General features: G+C 42.7%; 1 protein-coding gene across 7 annotated transcripts in view; it reads left to right on the top strand.

Annotated features, from left to right (window-relative positions):
- The window catches only part of LOC143279889 (nardilysin-like), a 72,530-nt gene that overhangs the window by 7,669 nt on the left and 44,908 nt on the right, over positions 1-19,953 (top strand). For 4 of the 7 annotated variants that reach the window (XM_076584184.1, XM_076584187.1, XM_076584185.1 and 1 more), the window contains exons 4-17: positions 441-522; positions 1,710-1,810; positions 2,819-2,945; positions 3,723-3,818; positions 5,135-5,257; positions 7,365-7,422; positions 9,017-9,050; positions 10,018-10,158; positions 11,253-11,292; positions 13,095-13,164; positions 14,122-14,199; positions 14,803-14,923; positions 17,479-17,592; positions 19,249-19,353. In XM_076584184.1, the coding sequence (XP_076440299.1) occupies positions 441-522; positions 1,710-1,810; positions 2,819-2,945; positions 3,723-3,818; positions 5,135-5,257; positions 7,365-7,422; positions 9,017-9,050; positions 10,018-10,158; positions 11,253-11,292; positions 13,095-13,164; positions 14,122-14,199; positions 14,803-14,923; positions 17,479-17,592; positions 19,249-19,353 (1,290 nt within the window). Of the gene's footprint in view, positions 1-440; positions 523-1,709; positions 1,811-2,818; positions 2,946-3,722; positions 3,819-5,134; positions 5,258-7,364; positions 7,423-9,016; positions 9,051-10,017; positions 10,159-11,252; positions 11,293-13,094; positions 13,165-14,121; positions 14,200-14,802; positions 14,924-17,478; positions 17,593-19,248; positions 19,354-19,953 lie in introns of those variants that run through there. The other 3 variants (XM_076584188.1, XM_076584190.1, XM_076584191.1) reach the window with 3 other exon arrangements.

Raw genomic sequence — 19,953 nt, 5'->3', positions numbered from 1 at the left:
CCCCTGTGGTGTAGCCAGTGCCCACACTGCACTGTGTGTTGTATTGTGCCCCCTGTGGTGTAGCCAGTGCCGACACTGCACTGTGTGTTGTATTGTGCCCCCTGTGGATGTGGCCAGTGCCCACACTGCGCTGTGTGTTGTATTGTGCCCCCTGTGGTGTAGCCAGTGCCCACACTGCACTGTGTGTTGTATTGTGCCCCCTGTGGATGTGGCCAGTGCCCACACTGCACTGTGTGTTGTATTGTGCCCCCTGTGGATGTGGCCAGTGCCCACACTGCACTGTGTGTTGTATTGTGCCCCCTGTGGTGTGGCCAGTGCCCACACTGCACTGTGTGTTGTATTGTGCCCCCTGTGGTGTAGCCAGTGCCCACACTGCACTGTGTGTTGTATTGTGCCCCCTGTGGTGTAGCCAGTGCCCTCAGTGCCCTGTGTGTCTGCAGGCTGCAGCTGCCCTGTGTGTGGGGGTGGGCAGTTTCTGTGACCCGGAGGACATCCCTGGCTTCGCCCACTTCTTGGAGCACAGTATGTTGATTGTCGTGTTTGTTTTCACTTGTGGTTTTTGGTAGATATGTATATATATATATAATGTATGTATTGTTATCTTTGGCATTTTTCTTTTTTGTGCTACATTTTTCTCACACCAGATTCCTCTGTGTGAAATTTGGACTGCTCTCCCTGTGCAGTGCCACCCTTATGGGTTTTGTTGTTGTTTTCCTTCTAGTGTATTTTTTCACTGTCAAAGTGGAATTTTCTCTAGAATATTGACAGCCATTTTGTTGCTGTGGGTTCTTTTTTGTGCATTAAGCACATGCTGGGTACAGGACCTCGGTTCATCACCTTGTCCGAAAAACTAGCGCCCAGACCACCACTGTAGTGGATGGGGGAGTAATGATACTGGTCCATTTATGGGACTCAAACACGTGGACACTCACTTCCTAATCTGGCACATTACCACTTGGCCCTATGCCACATTTTGCCCTATGCCCTTGTCCTTGTTGGTTGTGGTTCAAGTGTTGTTGCTCAGATGGTCTGTATACACTTAAGCTTGCTTTTTGACTTTCTGATGTACATACAGACAGATGACAAACATATGTGTGTTTGTCTTAGGGGTGAGGGTGGGAGAAGGGGGGTGAGAGTGTAAGTGTGCACATGAGTATGGATGTGTTCTTGTTCATACTATGTGATTCATTCATTTTGTTTTTTTGTTTTTTCTTCTTCTTTTTTTTTCTTGTGTGTGTGTGTGGTCCACTTGATTGTATAATGCCAGAGGCCTAATATATAAACATTGTCATTGTTTTCACGCATGGACAGATGAGCAGGCATTCACATTCACACATGCACATGTGCATGTACTTTCATGTACATGTATACACACTACATGCACGTGCATGCACATACACAAGCATTGACACACTTGCCCTGACACACTTACTCCCACTGTTATATTTATGAAATGTTTATAATAAGTTTATGAATAACTTCAGGGTTTCCTCAGAACCCTGCTCTGCATATGTCCACATTCATTCAGCTGAAAGTTTTGTTAGGAAACCAGGCAAAAACCCTTCAAGTTGCTGGTGCAAATGTAGCTTTGCCTACCATCTTTAGTCACTGGTGCCGTGCTTCTGTCACTGGTGCCATGCCGCTGTCACTGGTGTCATGCTGCTGTCACTGGTGTCATGCTGCTGTCACTGTGTTGTGGGTGTTGACAGTGGTGTTCATGGGGAGCAAGAAGTACAAAAAAGAAAACGCTTTTGATGACTTCATCAGCAAACATGGAGGGGAGAGCAATGCTTGGACCGACACCGAAAGGGTGAGAGCTTTTTTTTTTTTCCCCTTGCTTCAGTCTTCAATATTCCATTTTTTAGAAGCCTTTTTGAACTGATTTTTTTTTTCCGTTGTTGCAGATTTGTTATACACGCAAAATTAGAGTTACTGAATATGCACAGTGTTTACTGTATGACCAATGTTGTTGTTGCAGACAGTGTTTACTGGTTGACCAGTGCTGTTGTTGCAGACAGTGTTTACTGTATGACCAATGTTGTTGTTGCAGACAGTGTTTACTGGTTGACCAGTGCTGTTGTTGCAGACAGTGTTTACTGGTTGACCAATGCTGTTGTTGCAGACAGTGTTTACTGGTTGACCAATGCTGTAGTTGCAGACAGTGTTTACTGGTTGACCAATGCTGTTGTTGCAGACAGTGTTTACTAGTTGACCAATGCTGTTGTTGCAGACAGTGTTTATTGTATGACCAATGCTGTTGTTGCAGACGGTGTTTACTGTTTGACCAATGCTGTTGTTGCAGACAGTGTTTACTGTATGACCAATGCTGTTGTTGCAGACAGTGTTTACTGTATGACCAATGCTGTTGTTGCAGACAGTGTTTACTGGTTGACCAATGCTGTTGTTGCAGACAGTGTTTACTGGTTGACCAGTTTTGTTGTTGTTGCAGACAATGTTTACTGTTGTACCACTACAAGTGTTGTTATTGTTGCAGACAGTGTTTACTGTTTTTCCACTGCCAGTGTTGTTATTGTTGCAGACAGTGTTTACTGTTTGACCAGTGTTGTTGTTGTTGCAGACAATGTTTACTGTTTGACCAGCGTTGTTATTGTTGCAGACAGTGTTTACTGTTTGACCAATGTTGTTGTTGTTGCAGACAGTGTTTACTGTTTGACCAGCGTTGTTATTGTTGCAGACAGTGTTTACTGTTTGACCAGCGTTGTTATTGTTGCAGACAGTGTTTATTGTTTGACCAGCGTTGTTATTGTTGCAGACAGTGTTCACTGTTTTACCACTACCAGTGTTGTTATTGTTGCAGACAGTGTTTTTCTTTGACATCCACAAGGACCACTTCCGCAAGTCGCTGGACATGTTTGCTCAGTTTTTCATCTCCCCACTCTTCGTCAAGTCCAGTGTCGAGCGAGAGATCATGGCAGTCGACAATGGTACGTGAGTGGTAGCGTTCTTGTCACACTCACCAGCAGATACACCTACCACTACCACTGATCAAATGCATATATATATATAGAGAGAGAGCACCTTTCCGTATAAAGCAAGCTCAGCTGTGCCATACAGTGTAAAAACGGATGTGTTAAACATGCATTTAAACACAAAACCAAAAACCTTCATTCGTAACTCTGCATAGACATCCAAGCAAAACACTGGCTTAGCACACATATCACGATACCTAAACGAGGCACATCTCATATCACAGTTCTTAAAGCCAGTCCCAAAACGTGGGTGTTCAGAGAAGATGTGAAAAAGGCAGTGGAAGTTGGGAGTCTGATGTTCAATGGAAGGCTGATCCAGGTGGTCGGACCCTGAAAGGAAAGAGTGCGTCGACAGAATGATTTGGTTCTGACAGATGGAACAGATGGAAAGAATGCATCAGCAACATCACAACCAACAGCAACAACACTAACAGCTCTGAAGCAATGAAACTGCAGTCGGCACAATACAAAAAAAACAACAAACAAACACCAAAAGTTACTTCAAGCATATTTTGAACCCTTGCTATTTTCGTATCTGTAAATGTGTGTGCATATAGGAATGCATATATGTGTGAGCATATGTGTGTGTGTGCGTGTGTGTGTGTGTGTGTGTGTTTAGGTATTCATGTTGTTCATGAATTCTTTTTCAGTATTTTTTTTTTCTTGCAGTGAATTTCAATAGGTGAATTTGGTTACAGGTATTAAGTATTCTCACTGAACTATGACCTTCAGAGTTCCAGATGATCAAGTACAATGACAACGATCGCTTCCATCAGCTGCTGGGTACCCTCGCCTCTAAGGGCAACCCCATCAGCCGCTTTTTGTGTGGTAGGTGCCATGTTATGATTTTTTTCATTATTACTGTTGTCATCTTTATTGTATTTACCATCATTATCAGTATTGTATTAACTCTTTTACTGCCAAGTTCCTGTGTGAAAAATACTCCCCTGTGCCAGATGTTTTAGAGTTGATGCACTCAGTCTCACCATTTGGTTTGTGTCAAAACAACTTTGTGGACTTGTTCACTTCAAACTCACATAAGTGGGGGGTGGGGTGAGGTGGGGGGGGGGGACGTAAGTCAATTTCCTGTTGCACAGATGTCATTTGAGTCACCTGTGAAGATGAAAAGTCTGACTGACCAAAGTCGTCTACACTATGGTGGTGATAGAGTTGAGATGACAGATGCAATGGTCCAAGTGGTAAGAGTGTTGGTATTTCAGTCTGAGGGTCTTGGGTATAGTCCTGGTTTTGGTGCCTGACTAACTAGTTATGAACTGAAATCCCAGGCCAACACAGGATGCGCACACCTGCTAGTGCTGTAATCCTCTTCCTGTCAGTCCACGTTGTGTCCTTGGGAAAGGCGCATTACTCCCATTTTCCTCACCCTGCCTTCCTGTGCTGAGCCCTAGACACTGTGGATACAAAGTCACTATCCAGATATCTGTAAAAAAAAGCTATGGGACCTGTAACTCTCTCCATACAGACAACTTCTTCTTCTGCGTTCACTCGTATGCACACGAGTGGGCTTTTACGTGTATGACCATTTTTACCCCACCATGTAGGCAGCCATACTCTGTTTTCGGGGGTGTGCATGCTGGGTATGTTCTTGTTTCCATAACCCACCGAACGCTGACATGGATTACAGGATCTTTAACGTGCGTATTTGATCTTCTGCTTGCGTACACACACGAAGGGGGTTCAGGCACTAGCAAGTCTGCACATATATTGACCTGGGAGATCGTAAAAATCTCCACCCTTTATCCACCAGGCGCCGCCACCGTGATTCGAACCCAGGACCCTCAGATTGACAGTCCAACGCTTTAACCACTCGGCTATTGCGCCCGTCGATACAGACAACAAAATAGACAATAAAGGAATAATCACAGCGTTTCACCAGTGCTGACTTACAAGCAGAAGGCCCTCACATTAAAGCATTGGACGAAGGCAAAGAATACAGCATTCCTTATGACAAAAGTTGGAGGTTGGATCATTCAGACATCAGATGGGGTCTATGAGGGAGGAAAGAAAGAGAGAACGGCTGAGCGTTCCGAGGGAGTTAACCTTTAGCCACCAGTCCCTTCTTTACTTGCTTTTGCTTGGCGCTCGGCTGATGCGACAACGTGCAGCTTGCTGATGGCTTGCAGGCAACCAGGACACACTGAAGAACATTCCCAAGGAGAAGAAGATTGAGGTGCATGGTAGCCTGCAGGAGTTCAGCCGACGGATGTATTCAGCCCACTACATGACGCTGGTGGTCCAGTGTCCAGGTGGGTTTTGTTTGTTTGTAGCTGTCAGGTTTTCTTTCTTTCTTTTGTGTTTGTTTGTAGCTGTCAGGTTTTCTTTCTTTCTGTTGTGATTGTTTGTAGCTGTCAGGTTTTCTTTCTTTCTATTTGTGTGTGTTTGTAGCTGTCAGGTTTTCTTTCTTTCTGTTGTGTGTGTTTGTAGCTGTCAGGTTTTCTTTCTTTCTGTTGTGTGTGTTGTAGCTGTCAGGTTTTCTTTCTTTCTATTTGTGTGTGTTTGTAGCTGTCAGGTTTTCTTTCTTTCTGTTTGTGTTTGTTTGTAGCTGTCAGGTTTTCTTTCTTTCTATTTGTGTTTGTTTGTAGCTGTCAGGTTTTCTTTCTTTCTGTTGTGTTTGTTTGTAGCTGTCAGGTTTTCTTTCTTTCTGTTTGTGTGTGTTTGTAGCTGTCAGGTTTTCTTTCTTTCTGTTGTGTTTGTTTGTAGCTGTCAGGTTTTCTTTCTTTCTGTTGTGTTTGTTTGTAGCTGTCAGGTTTTCTTTCTATTTTGTTGTGTTTCTTTGTAGCTGTCAGGTTTTCTTTCTTTCTGTTGTGTTTGTAGCTGTCAGGTTTTCTTTCTTTCTGTTTTGTTTGTTTGCAGCTGTCAGGTTTTCTTTCTTTCTATTGTGTTTGTTTGTAGCAGTCAGGTTTTCTTTCTTTCTGTTGTGTTTGTTTGTAGCTGTCAGGTTTTCTTTCTTTCTGTTGTGTTTGTAGCTGTCAGGTTTTCTTTCTTTCTGTTGTGTTCGTTTATAGCTGTCAGGTTTTCTTTCTTTCTATTGTGTTTGTTTGTAGCTGTCAGGTTTTCTTTCTGTTGTGATTATTTGTAGCTGTCAGGTTTTCTTTCTGTTGTGTTTGTTTGTATCTGTCAGGTTTTCTTTCTTTCTGTTGTGTTTGTTTGTAGCTGTCAGGTTTTCTTTCTGTTGTGTTTGTTTGTATCTGTCAGGTTTTCTTTCTTTCTATTGTGTTTGTTTGTAGCTGTCAGGTTTTCTTTCTTTCTATTGTGTTTGTTTGTAGCTGTCAGGTTTTCTTTCTTTCTATTGTGTTTGTTTGTAGCTGTCAGGTTTTCTTTCTATTGTTATTATTTGTAGCTGTCAGGTTTTCTTTCTTTCTGTTGTGTTTGTTTGTAGCTGTCAGGTTTTCTTTCTTTCTGTTGTGTGTGTTTGTAGCTGTCAGGTTTTCTTTCTTTGTTTCTGTTGTGTTTGTAGCTGTCAGGTTTTCGTTCTTTCTGTTGTGTGTGTTTGTAGCTGTCAGGTTTTCTTTCTTTCTGTTGTGTTTGTAGCTGTCAGGTTTTCTTTCTTTCTGTTTCTTTGTAGCTGTCAGGTTTTCTTTCTTTCTGTTATGTTTGTAGCTGTCAGGTTTTCTTTCTTTCTGTTGTGTTTGTAGCTGTCAGGTTTTCTTTCTTTCTATTTGTGTTTGTTTGTAGCAGTCATGTTTTCTTTCTTTCTATTGTGTTTGTTTGTAGCTGTCAGGTTTTCTTTCTTTCTTTCTGTTTGTAGTTGTCAGGTTTTCTTTCTTTCTGTTGTGTTTGTAGCTGTCAGGTTTTCTTTCTTTCTGTTGTGTTTGTTTGTACTGTCAGGTTTTCTTTCTTTCTGTTGTGTTTGTTTGTAGCTGTCAGGTTTTCTTTCTTTCTGTTGTGTGTGTTTGTACTGTCAGGTTTTCTTTCTTTCTGTTGTGTTTGTTTGTAGCTGTCAGGTTTTCTTTCTTTCTGTTGTGTTTGTTTGTAGCTGTCAGGTTTTCTTTCTTTCTGTTGTGTTTGTAGCTGTCAGGTTTTCTTTCTTTCTGTTGTGTTTGTTTGTAGCTGTCAGGTTTTCTTTCTTTCTGTTTGTGATTGTTTGTAGCTGTCAGGTTTTCTTTCTTTCTGTTGTGTTTGTTTGTAGCTGTCAGGTTTTCTTTCTTTCTGTTGTGTTTGTTTGTTGCTGCCCATCAACTGCATTGTCTCAGTAGAAAATATAATAGTTTGTATATGTAAATAAGCACATAGATATGTGAATACACACACGCACACACACACACACACACACACACACACACACACACACACACACACTTACACACTCACGCTCACACTCACACAGACTGACTGTTGAGTGGATGTTTTCAGAACAACTGGACACCCTGGAGGACATGGTGTGTGACCTGTTTGAGGATGTGCCCAACAAGTGAGGCTTTACCCTCTTTCTTTTGTCTCTCTCTCTCTCTCTCTCTCACACACACACACACACACACACACACACATATGTATGCACGCACACACACACACCCTTCACTGACAGAATATGGCTGCCTGTAATGACTGGGTAAAATATTTCAATGCAAGTGGAAAGGTGCGCAGAGCCCTGAAGAACTAACGCTCAGTACAGTATGTTCTGTCAGTATGTTCTGTAATAAAAGTGTTAACCACTTTCATACATTCCCTTTCTTTTAAAAAGTTCACCAAAGAATCGTTAGACAGATAGAAAATATGAAAAAACTTAGCCGTATGAAGAGCACAGGAACAGGAGTCGAGATGGCTGCCGTCAAAAGAGGGCGCTATTCAGGGGGGCACAGGGAAGGTTACCAACTTTTAAGAAGAAAATTTCCTTTTCTTTGTGTTAAGTATGTTGTTTGTTTTTTTTTTAACCCCTAGGCTGCCTATATGACGAGATAACTCGTCATGGCAAGCATATATGCTTCGCTGCCACAATGACGAGATAACTCGTCATCGAAATATTCTGACTTTTTCCTGGTTTGCATTCACTTCGTTGACAAAAATAGTGGTAGCTTTAGCCTGGGGAATCTTTCTAGATTCTGTTCATAGCTAGAAACCCCATCTACGTCATGAAGCAATCCTTTATTTGAACGTTTTGGTTGGGTCACTGTCCAAGTGTTTGCCTGACTTCTCTCCTCGCTCGCTCAACAAAATGTCGGACTGACGCCGTGCTCAAGACATGCAATTGTGACGAACTAAATCAACCAAGATTTCTTTCTTTAGCTGATGCTCAGAAAGTATTGAAGCGTAAATTTGAAGGAGAAGACAGTGATGAACATTTATAGGACGATTTGATAGAAAATAAAGGAAATAATCAAGAGAGTGGTCAAGATGCGACTATCAGTGAGTGACGCCGGCTGTACAGATGTTAGCAGACGACAGAACATGACCGAATTATTAGCAGGGCACAGTTTGAGCAATATTCTTGGCACTCAGCCAACGCAGTGAAAAGGGGGGGTGGGGGGGGTGGAGACTGAGGAGGCTTAGCCTCACATCCATATTATCACTTGGAGAAGTCACAGTGCATTGTGTATCTATGTCTTAAAAAATATATGTATATTGTGGTTGTTCTAGTATGATTTTGTGTTTACAGATATCCATTTGTCCAGAAAATATGATATTTTTGTGCAAATTACCTGACTAATGTTTGTAATGAACAAGTTGAAAATGTGACAAAAAACAAAACACTGATTTCAAAACAACAGCATGTCACTAAAAATATATATAATGGGAAAACAGCATGTGTTTTGTATTCTTTATTCATTTACCTTTCAGAAAATATATACTTTTATGGGTCTTTCTCCAATAACAAAGAGCACAGAATTTTTGGAAAATTTATACCCGTTTTTTTTTTTTGGAAAAAACCCTGGCAAATAGATTTCACTTAAATTTTATTTTCCTGGCAGTGAAAGGGTTAATTCTGATTTGTGGTTTCTGCTGAGGCAAGATAAGTAAGGTTTCTGCAGTGTGGTTTGACTTGTTTATCAGTTCTGCTTCTGTTTCAGTGGCTTATTGCGCCCTGCCGTAGCACAGCACAGGGTGAGTGTCTGTTTCAACAAGTCCATGACAATAAGTGTGTGCTGCAGTAAATCAATGACAAGTATCAAGTATCAAATGCAACATCTTATCATTTAAAGCTGAGCTTTCATACCATGCCAAATTAAACGTTGGGCGATGGGAAAACAAAATATTCATTCTTTTACATGCATCTTTGCACATTCACACACACACACACACACACACACACACACACACACACACACACGCACACACACACACACACACACACACACACACACACACACACACACACACACACACTTTCACATGTTAGTGTTTGACCTGGAAAGATTATACTTCTGATGGGCTCCAAACCCATGACCTTCCAGTTGTCAGTCTTTGGTGAGTGCAGAAACTGCTGGCATATGTTATAAGTCCCTTTTGTCATTATCATTGTTACTGTTGCAAATGTTTATCCTGAGGATGTGCCATGGAGAAAATCAGACAGATGTTGGACTTGTGACCCAGTGTTCAGCAGTGGTCAGGGTTTCAGGCCCTGTTTCAGCTTTGTGTAGTGTCCTGGGGAAAGGCACTGTACTCTGATTTTCCTCACTCTACCCAGGTGTGAATGGCTACCTGACTGGTTGAGGCAGGTTTAAAATGGCAGGAGAGGATTGGGCCCTGCCTTCCTATGTCAAGATCTTGACTCAGGGAATATTATTCTAAAGCCCTTGTGGTCATAAAAGCCTATTGGAGCTTCAACCTTTTAACAGAAAAAAAAAAATTATGCAGGATTCTCATCTCTCATGGACAGTTTTCAGTAAATGAAGATGGCTGACAGTTTACATTTACGAGATGCAGTGTACATGTGTTTGTAGCCGTTGACACAGTAGATATGAAATCTCTGCCCCGATGACCAATAAATGGCTGCGGGACCTTTAACGTCAGTATATGTCTTGAGCGTCACTGTCCCTATGGTCATGGTGTTGGTCTTCTGCTTGCTCAGCCAGCTGAGAACAGTCGGAAGAGGAAGGCTGAAGGCGCTGCTGAACCCGCTTCATCTGCTTTCCGCTGTGATCTCTGCCACAGAGACTGCCGCTCCAGGATTGGGCTGTACAGCCATCGCAAGCGCTGTTCAACGACCATGGTGTGAACACTCAGCAGGCGCGGTCCATTGTCTGGGTTCCCCAGAGTCTTGAGAAAATAGGAAGACCATTTCTGGGGGGTGGCTGGAAAAGTCATGAGAATATGATATGTTTCACTTTGCATGGTCTGGAAAAGTTTTGGAATTTTCATGATGCCTTTCACCATCTTGTAACATTAAGAAGATTTTGCATTTGAAAACAGAAAAAAAAGGAAGGAAGGAAGAAGAAGAAAAGAACAAAGGCAGTGGAAGAGGTGAAATTTGAATATTGATGCCAAGAAATTTTCTTCTGGAACAGTGTTTCAACAGGCTGCTGTCTTTTATTGTATAATGAATGACGCTTTTGTATGTTGTCATCCTTTTCATTGAAAAAAACATTGATTGTAAGTACCATCATCATCAGTGTAAAAACTGATCACCACCACTTTGGATGGATGTGTGTTAGTTTTGCAGTGTATGTGTTTTTGTGGGTTTGTATGTTTGAGTGCAACCATGTGTCTGGGTCCTGGGAAACATTGCCACAAGGTTTTGGAAACAGTGTGGATAAAGTATGGGGCGGTTTTTTTGCTCGGACTTGTGTAAACCCTGTGTTGTATTTGACAAGATTTTTGATGGATAGTTTTGATGTAGGAGTGAATCAAAGACTGCATCTGGTTCAGTGCTGAATTATAGTAACCTTCAGTTTGGACTGTGGAGGATTCAGCAGCTGTTCATTGATTTTTTTTTTTTTTTTTTTTTTTTTAATTCCTAAAAATTAGTACTCACCAGCTCAGTCGCAGATTATCAAGAATTGGTGAAATACTGAAAGATGGAATTGCCACCAAAAAGCCAACAAGAAACAAAAACCAATGTAATTTCATGATCAGGGTGAGAGTCCTTTGTGTGTGCGTGTGCGTATGCATGTGCCCATATGGAATTGTATGCTAGAGTGTATGCGTTTTGCATGTATGTATTTGGGTGTGTTTGTGTGCATGTGTGTTTGTGTGTGTGAGCATGTGCATTCATGAATGCATACTTATGTGAAACATATACATTCACATGTGTCTTAGCAGTCCGCACCTGTTGTTGTTCAGTTATCATGAACCCCTTTTTTTCAGGATCCATTTGTTCCCAGGAATTTCCACAAGTTGTTGAAAGGTAAAGGGACTGCTTTTGAACTTATCTGTGTCAGATAAAGTCTTTAGATACATCTGTTGAGTGCCTTCCTAATTTGTCAAGGTACAGTTTTAGTATTGGTAAACTAATACTTGCTGGAAATCATTTCACTTTTTATTGGTCTTTATTTGTTTTTGTTTTTCATTTGGTTTGGTTTAGGTTTTTATGTTGTTGGTTTTTTTTTTTTTGGTTGGTGGGGTTTTTTGGGTTTTTGTTTTTGTTTGTTATTGTTTTGTTTTTATGAGTTACAACTTCCATGTTGACTTGTTGTCTGTGGCTGGAGTTTTCTGTGTTTGTTTTTAAGCCCACTTTGAAAACAGCTACACTTTTGTATTTTGTATTTCTTTTTATCACAACAGATTTCTTTGTATGAAGTTCGGGCTGCTCTCCCCAGGGAGAGCGCGTCGCTATACTATAGCGCCACCCATTTTTTTTTATTTTTCCTGCGTGCAGTTTTATATGTTTTTCCTGTTGATGTGGATTTTTCTACAGAATTTTGCCAGGAACAACCCTTTTGTTGCCGTGGGTTCTTTTACATGCACTAAGTGCGTGCTACACACGGGACCTCGGTTTATCGTCTCATCCGAATGACTAGCGTCCAGACCACCACTCAAGGTTTAGTGGAGGGGGAGAAAATATCGGCGGCTGAGCCATGATTCGAATGAGCGTGCTCAGATTCTCTCGCTTCCTAGGCGGGCGCGTTACCTCTAGGCCATCACTCCACTTTCTTCTTCTTTGTTCATGGGCTGTGACTCCCATGTTCACACTTACACATCAGTGGGCTTTTACATGTATGATCGTTTTTACCCCCTCCATGTAGGCAGCCATATTCCATTTTCAGGGGAGGGTTGCATTGCTGGGTATGTTCTCGTTTCTATAACCAACTGAACGCTAACTTGGATTACGGGATCTTTAACATGCATATTTGATCTTCAGCACATGTATACACATGCAGGGTGTCCATAGTGGAGCAGGTCTACACATCTGTTGACCTGAGAGACTGGACAAGTCTCCACCCTTTGCCCACCAGGCACCGTGACTTGGATTCAAACCTGGGACCCTCAGATCAAAAGTCCAACGCTTTAACCACTCGCCTGTTGTGCCTATCAGACAGCCACACTCTGATTTCGAGGGGTGTGCATATGTTGGGTACAGTCATGTTCTCATTACCCACCGAACACTGACATGGAATCACAGGATCTTTTGTGTTTCTTTTCCGTGTACAAAGTGCATGCTGCACATAGGACCGCCGTTTATGGTCTCATCCAAAAGGCAAGCACCCGGAACAGGTGTGGTGGAGAGGGGGGGATAGTGGTGGGCAGCGCAAACCCCACTCCGTGCAGGGCTCAGTGTTTCCACCTCATGTCCACCTGGAGCCACAACCTTACATCTTCCATTTTCTTTTTCTGCAGTTTGGGGTTGTTTATTTGCATATATGTAACAAGCACAGCCATATCCACACGCTAAAATGGTAAATGAGGAATGTCCAACGAAGGCTTGCTACATTGTAGACCCACATCCTGTTTTTGCACACCACATCCACAAAAAAAAAACAGCGCATTGTTCTGTCTAGTTCATGGGTCAGCTGATCCACTGTTGACATGAACAGCCAAGGACCGAGTCAAAGAGGACAGAGACTGAGAAAGAGACTGACAAGAGAGAGAGAGAAATGTTAGAGAGACAAACAGGCAGACACTTAAAGAAAAGAGAGGATGAAGTTTATGAGAGAGAGAGAAAAGAAAAGAAAGTAGAAAGTAAGTGATGCTGTGTGTTGTGCTGTTCAGTGGTACCTGTGGAAGACTGTCAACGAGTGGACATCTGTTGGCCTTTACCGCCCCTCTACAAACAGTTCAAGTTAGTGTGTATATTATATAAGTGTGAGTGGGTTGGGCTGGGATGTTTTGTTGTGTATATATGTTATAGGTCATCATGGCAGTGTATATGATTATGTATGTTGGGCTAGGATGATTTGTTGTATGTATGTTGTAGGTCGTCATGGCAGTGTATACATGTGTTTATGTCAGCTGGGATGATTTGGTGTATATATGTTGTAGGTCATCGTGGCAATGTATATGTGTGTTTATGTTGGGATGGGATGATTTGGTATATATGTATATTGTAGGTCATCATGGCAGTGTATATATGTGTTTATGTTGGGCTAGAATGATTTGTTGTATATATATGTTGTAGGTCATCGTGGCATGGCAGTGCATTTATGTTTATTGGGATGGGATCATTTAGTATATATATGTTGTAGGTCAACATGGCAGTGTATATATGTGTTTATGTCGAGCTAGAATGATTTGGTATATATATATGTTGTAGGTCAACATGGCAGTGTATATGTGTGTTAATGTTGGGCTAGAATGATTTGGTATAAATATATATGTTGTAGGTCAATATGGCAGTGTATATATGTGTTCATGTCAGGCTGGAATGATTTGGTATATATATGTTGTAGGTCTTCATGGCAGTGTATATGTGTGTTTATGTTGGGTTAGAATGATTTGGTATAGATATAAATGTTATAGGTCATCATGACAGTGTATATATGCATGTTGGGCTGGAATGATTTGGTATATGTATGTTGTAGGTCATCATGGCAGTGTATATGTATGTTTATGTCAGGCTGGAATGATTTGGTATATATATGTTGTAGGTCATCATGGCAGTGTATATATATATATGTGTGTTTATGTTGGGCTGGAATGATTTGGTATAAATATATATATGTTCAGAAAGACTCGGGCAGGTTCTGTGACTGAGGCCTGTCAGTTGCTGACATGCGTACCTGTTGGTTTGATGTGACAGGTGCAAACCACTGGAGTACCTGGCCGTGCTAATCACCCACGAAGGTCCAGGCAGCATCATGTCCTGTCTGCGCAAAAAGTCTGGTGTCTTTGATTGCATCCCTTCTGTCTTCTTGACGATAATGACGATGATGATAATCACAGAGAACAATTTTTCACTGTTTTTTTTATTTTTCTCAAATAGATGCTCAGGGTGCTTTGCATGTAGAAAACTCATTGATTATAAATGACGAAGTAATAGAATAGATTTATTTTTATATAGAAACTACAGACATGACATGACTTATCCAACTCTTGCTCAAATACAAACGCATACACTTGCATGCACATGCACGCAAGCATACACACACAGTATTCAGAGCATGGAAAAATTAGTGATATGTAGAAAAATCCACTTTGATAGCAAAACACATGTACATGCAGACAGAAAAAGATAACAGATTTGTGTGTGGTGCTGCACTGCTTACCATGGGCAGAAAAGCTCCAGTTTCACTCAGAGGAATTTGTCATGACAAAAAATAATGCAATGCAATGTAATACAATACAATGTGATACAATACAGTACAATACAATGCAGTGCAATACAGTAAAAACACATTGCAGTACAGTACAATACAATACAAGACCCAGCACTGCATCAGACTGGAGCTCTGCAGCAGTCAGTGTAGGTGTGGCGTTGCAGAGGTCTGGCGTTGTCGCTGTATGGAGGGAACAGCGGAAGCGGCTTTGACCAGAACAACTTGTGGAGTTCGTTCAATGTCACCATCCTGCTCACCGATGCCGGCATGGAGGGCGTCATTGAAGTGAGAGACTTGACTGCTTTCCCCCCCCTCACCTCGATCAGTTTGTTTCTTGCAATGGCCCAGTAGTTAAAGCACTTGACTTTCAATCTGAGGGTCCCGGGTTTGAATCTTGGTAATGGCACCTGGTGGGTAAAGGGTGGAGATTTTTTTTTTTCCAATCTCCTAGGTCAGTTTATGTACGGAACTGCTAGTGCCTGAAGCTGCTTTGTGTGTATATGCACACAGATCAAATACACGTGTTAAAGATTCTGTAATCCATGTCAGCGTTGGGTGGGTTATGGAAACAAGAACATACCCAGCATGCACACATCTGAAAATGGGAGTGTGGCTGCCTACATACGGGCTAAATAAATAGAATGGTCATACACATACAATGTTACATGTCTGTATGAGATATGTGTGTGTGAAGCCTTATTGAACGACACAGGAAATGAATGATAAGCACCCAATGGCAGCCGTCAATCGGCTCTACCCAGGGAGGCAGCCTGCTGTGCAAATGATTCCATGTTTGTGGAGCACATAGAGCTTGGTCTCAGACTGAGGATAGGCTCTGTATAATTGTCCATATCATCATTTTTTTTCTGTTCTTGAAAAACTTGGGGACAGGAAAAAACCTTGGGAAGACGTAGGAGAGATGGGCAAGGTTAGAATCTTTGTGTCTGTCTTTGTGTGTGCAAGTGTACTGCAAAGTATGTGTTGTGCAAAATATGGTTTGGGGGGGGTTGGTTAAGATATTTCTTACAAATTGTTTAAAACTGCGAAGCAGTGTCCGTTGTCAGATGAAATGATGGTTGTGTTTTTCTTATTGATCAGTGATGTGCGAAATGAAAAAGATGAAATTGTTGGTTGAACACCACACATAGAGATCAAACAGACATGCCTACTGTCCTGATTTGTCCGTATTTGTTCGAGATAACATACAAAAAAAGTCACCACATTATAGAAATATGAAACGTAGGTTGCTATTCATAGGGAAAAAAATTAGGCACTATTATTTCTTCAGGCATTCACAATGGTAGCTTAGACATGCGCCAACATTCTGTCAGAAGTGCAGAATTAGAAAGGCTGTAGAATGTATTGGTAAACCAACATGGCGATGAAGGGGAACATGGGAGAACTACACTGAAAAGACTTTAGGCAGTGACAAAGAGGATTTTGTGCAGAACACTACTAGAGGTGAAGGTCAAATCATTTTGAATGTCATCTGTAGCTGTGTGTTAAGCTTACAGTAGTTTTGTTTGTTTTTTTGTTTGTTTGTTTTGTTGTTGTTTTTTTGCTTTGTTTTATTTGTCTCTGTATGTGTTGTTCTATGGCAGTGAGCAAATCATGGTTCTCCCTGGGTAGAGCAACCCATGTTTCACACAGGTTGATTCAATGCAATACAATACAACTCAATACGGTACAATGCAATACAACACAGTACAATACAATACAGCACAGCACAGCACAACACAACACAACACAGTACAATGCATGCATGCTCAATACAATACAGTACAGTACAATATCATACAACACAACTCTTAGACACATGTGACATGGTGGTACCGCTAATTTTGGTTTGTTCCGGATGTTTGGAGGCAGGTCAGATTGTGGGGGTAGGTAGGCATGTGTGGCTGACGTGTGTGGTGACTTTTGACCACTGACAGGTGTTTGCTGTCTGTTCCCCCTTGGCTGACGTGTGTTGTGGTGAGTTGTGACCAGTGACAGGTGTTTGCTGTCTGTTCCCCCTTGGCTGACGTGTTTTGTGGTGAGTTGTGACCAGTGACAAGTGTTTGCTGTCTGTTCCCCCTTGGCTGACGTGTGTTGTGAGTTGTGATCAGTGACAGGTGTTTGCTGTCTGTTCCTCCTTGGCTGACGTAAGTTATGAGTTGTGACCAGTGACAGGTGTTTGCTGTCTGTTCCCCCTTGGCTGACATGTGTTGTGGTGAGTTGTGACCAGTGACAGGTGTTTGCTGTCTGTTCCCCCTTGGCTGACGTGAGTTGTGGTGAGTTGTGACCAGTGACAGGTGTTTGCTGTCTGTTCCCCCTTGGCTGACGTGAGTTGTGACCAGTGACAGGTGTTTGCTGTCTGTTCCCCCTTGGCTGACATGAGTTGTGACCAGTGACAGGTGTTTGCTGTCTGTTCCCCCTTGGCTGACATGTGTTGTGGTGAGTTGTGACCAGTGACAGGTGTTTGCTGTCTGTTCCCCCTTGGCTGACGTGTGTTGTGGTGAGTTGTGACCAGTGACAGGTGTTTGCTGTCTGTTCCCTTTTGGCTGATGTGTGTTGTGGTGAGTTTTGACCAGTGACAGGTGTTTGCTGTCTGTTCCCCTTTGGCTGACGTGTGTTGTGGTGAGTTGTGACCAGTGACAGGTGTTTGCTGTCTGTTCCCCCTTGGCTGACGTGAGTTGTGACCAGTGACAGGTGTTTGCTGTCTGTTCCCCCTTGGCTGACGTGTGTTGTGGTGAGTTGTGACCAGTGACAGGTGTTTGCTGTCTGTTCCCCCTTGGCTGACGTGAGTTGTGGTGAGTTGTGACCAGTGACAGGTGTTTGCTGTCTGTTCCCCATGGCAGGTGGTCTCCATAGTGTTTGAGTACATAGCCATGCTGAGCAAGTGTGGGCCTCAGGCCTGGTTCTACAAAGAGCTGTGTGACATAGAGAACATCAAGTTTCGCTTCCGTGAAGAGGTAGGTTTTTAGAATATTTTTTATTCATTTATTTACTGATCTATCTGTCTATCTATCTATCTAACTATATCTATCTATCTATCTATCTATATATCTTTGATCTATCTATTTAGTCTTTCTGTCTGTCTTCCTGCTAACCTGCCTATCAATCTATCTATCTGTACATCTATGATCTATCTATTTAGCCTTTCTGTCTGTCTTCCTGCCGACCTGTCTATCTATATATCTATGATCTATCTATTTAGTCTACATGTCGACCTGTCTGTCTATGTATATATCTTTCTTGTTTTTTTTCTTTTTTTTTTTCTTCAGTGAATAAGGAGGCACCATGTCAGAATTGGTTCAGTAGTGGACTTCAGATCCAGTGTTCACCAGTGATCAGGGTTCCAGGCTCCATTTCGGCACGGTGTTGTGTCCTTGGGAAAGGCACTTTACTCTGATTTTCCATCACTCTACCCAGGTGTGAATGGGTACCTGACTTTGGTTAGGGCAGGTTTAAAATGGCAGAAGGAGAGGACTGGGCCCTGCCTTCCTATGCACAGCTTCAGACACAGTGGATATGAATCCGCTGCCTTCCTATGCCCAGCTTCAGACACAGTGGATATGAATCCGCTGCCTTCCTATGCCCAGCTTCAGACACAGTGGATATGAATGCACTGCCTTCCTATGCCCAGCTTCAGACACAGTGGATATGAATCCGCTGCCTTCCTATGCCCAGCTTCAGACACAGTGGATATGAATCCGCTGCCTTCCTATGCCCAGCTTCACACACAGTGGATATGAATCCACTGCCTTCCTATGCCCCGCTTCTGACACAGTGGATATGAATGCACTGCCTTCCTATGCCCCGCTTCAGACACAGTGGATATGAATCCACTGCCTTCCTATGCCCAGCTTCAGACAGTGGATATGAATCCACTGCCTTCCTGTGCCCAACTTCAGACACAGTGGATATGAATCCACTGCCATCCTATGCCCAGCTTCAGACACAGTGGATATGAATCCACTGCCTTCCTATGCCCAGCTTCAGACACAGTGGATATGAATTCACTGCCTTCCTATGCCCAGCTTCAGACACAGTGGATATGAATTCACTGCCTTCCTGTGCCCAGCTTCAGACACAGTGGATATGAATTCACTGCCTTCCTATGCCCAGCTTCAGACAGAGTGGATATGAATTCACTGCCTTCCTATGCCCAGCTTCAGACAGTGGATATGAATTCACTGCCTTCCTATGCCCAGCTTCAGACACAGTGGATATGAATCCACTGCCTTGTTGAATGAGTGAAGAGTACATGTATTAGAACTGAACCATTGCAAATGTGTCTATGTGTGTGTGTGTGTGAGTGTGTGTGTGTGTGTTTATGCTTGCACATGTTTGTTTGTTCTTTTATACAATTTCTGTTTATTCAGAGTGATGTTAGATGTTGTATGTGTGTGCATACGTGCAAACATGTGAACGTTTTAAAATGTACATATCCACATGTGGGCTTGTATGTGTGCATTGTATATATGACGTGGGCATCTGTGTTGGGATTGTGTGTGTGTGTGTGTGTGTGAGTGTATGTGTGTGTGTGTGTGAGAGAGAGGGATGGTGTGTGTGTGTGTGTGTGTGTGTGTGTGTGTGAGGGCTGGTGTGTGTGTGTGTGTGTGCAGTGTGACCCCATAGAGAACGTGGAGCAGATAGCAGAGAACATGCAGCTGTTCCCCCTGGAGCACTACCTGACTGGTCGCTCCCTCATGCTGACCTATGATGCCCAGGTAAAATACTCGCCCACTGACGGGCGCTATAGCCCAGTGGTTAAAGCGTTGGACTTTCAGTTTGAAGGTCCAGGGTTTGAACATCGGTAACAGCGCCTGGTGGGTAATGGATGGAGATTTTTCCATATGTGCAGACCTACTAGTGCCTGAACCCCCCTTCGTGTGCATACGCACACACAAGATCAGATATGCATGTTTAAAGATCCTGTAATCCATGTCAGCGTTCGGTGGGTTATGGAAACAAGAACATACCCAACATGCACACCCCCGAAAACGGAGTATGGCTGCCTGCATGGCGGGGTAAAAACGGTCATACACATGAAAGCCCACTCGTGAACATACGAGTGAATGTGGGAGATGCAGCCCATGAATGAAGAAAAAGAAGAAGACTGACCCACTGCTGTACCTGTAACCTACCTGACTGGTCCCTCCCTCATGCTGACCTACAGTGCCCAGGTAAAACACTGACCTGTACCTGTAACCTACCTGACTGATTGCTCCATGCTGACCTATGATGCCCAGGTAAAACACTGACCTGTACCTGTAACCTACCTGACTGATTGCTCCTTGCTGACCTACGGTGCCCAGGTAAAACACTGA

This window comes from Babylonia areolata, chromosome 3 (assembly GCF_041734735.1).
Source record: "Babylonia areolata isolate BAREFJ2019XMU chromosome 3, ASM4173473v1, whole genome shotgun sequence".
Lineage (NCBI taxonomy): Eukaryota > Metazoa > Mollusca > Gastropoda > Neogastropoda > Buccinidae > Babylonia > Babylonia areolata.
The sequence above is the reverse complement of the archived record's forward strand: the minus strand, read 5'-3'. Positions and strand labels throughout refer to the sequence as shown.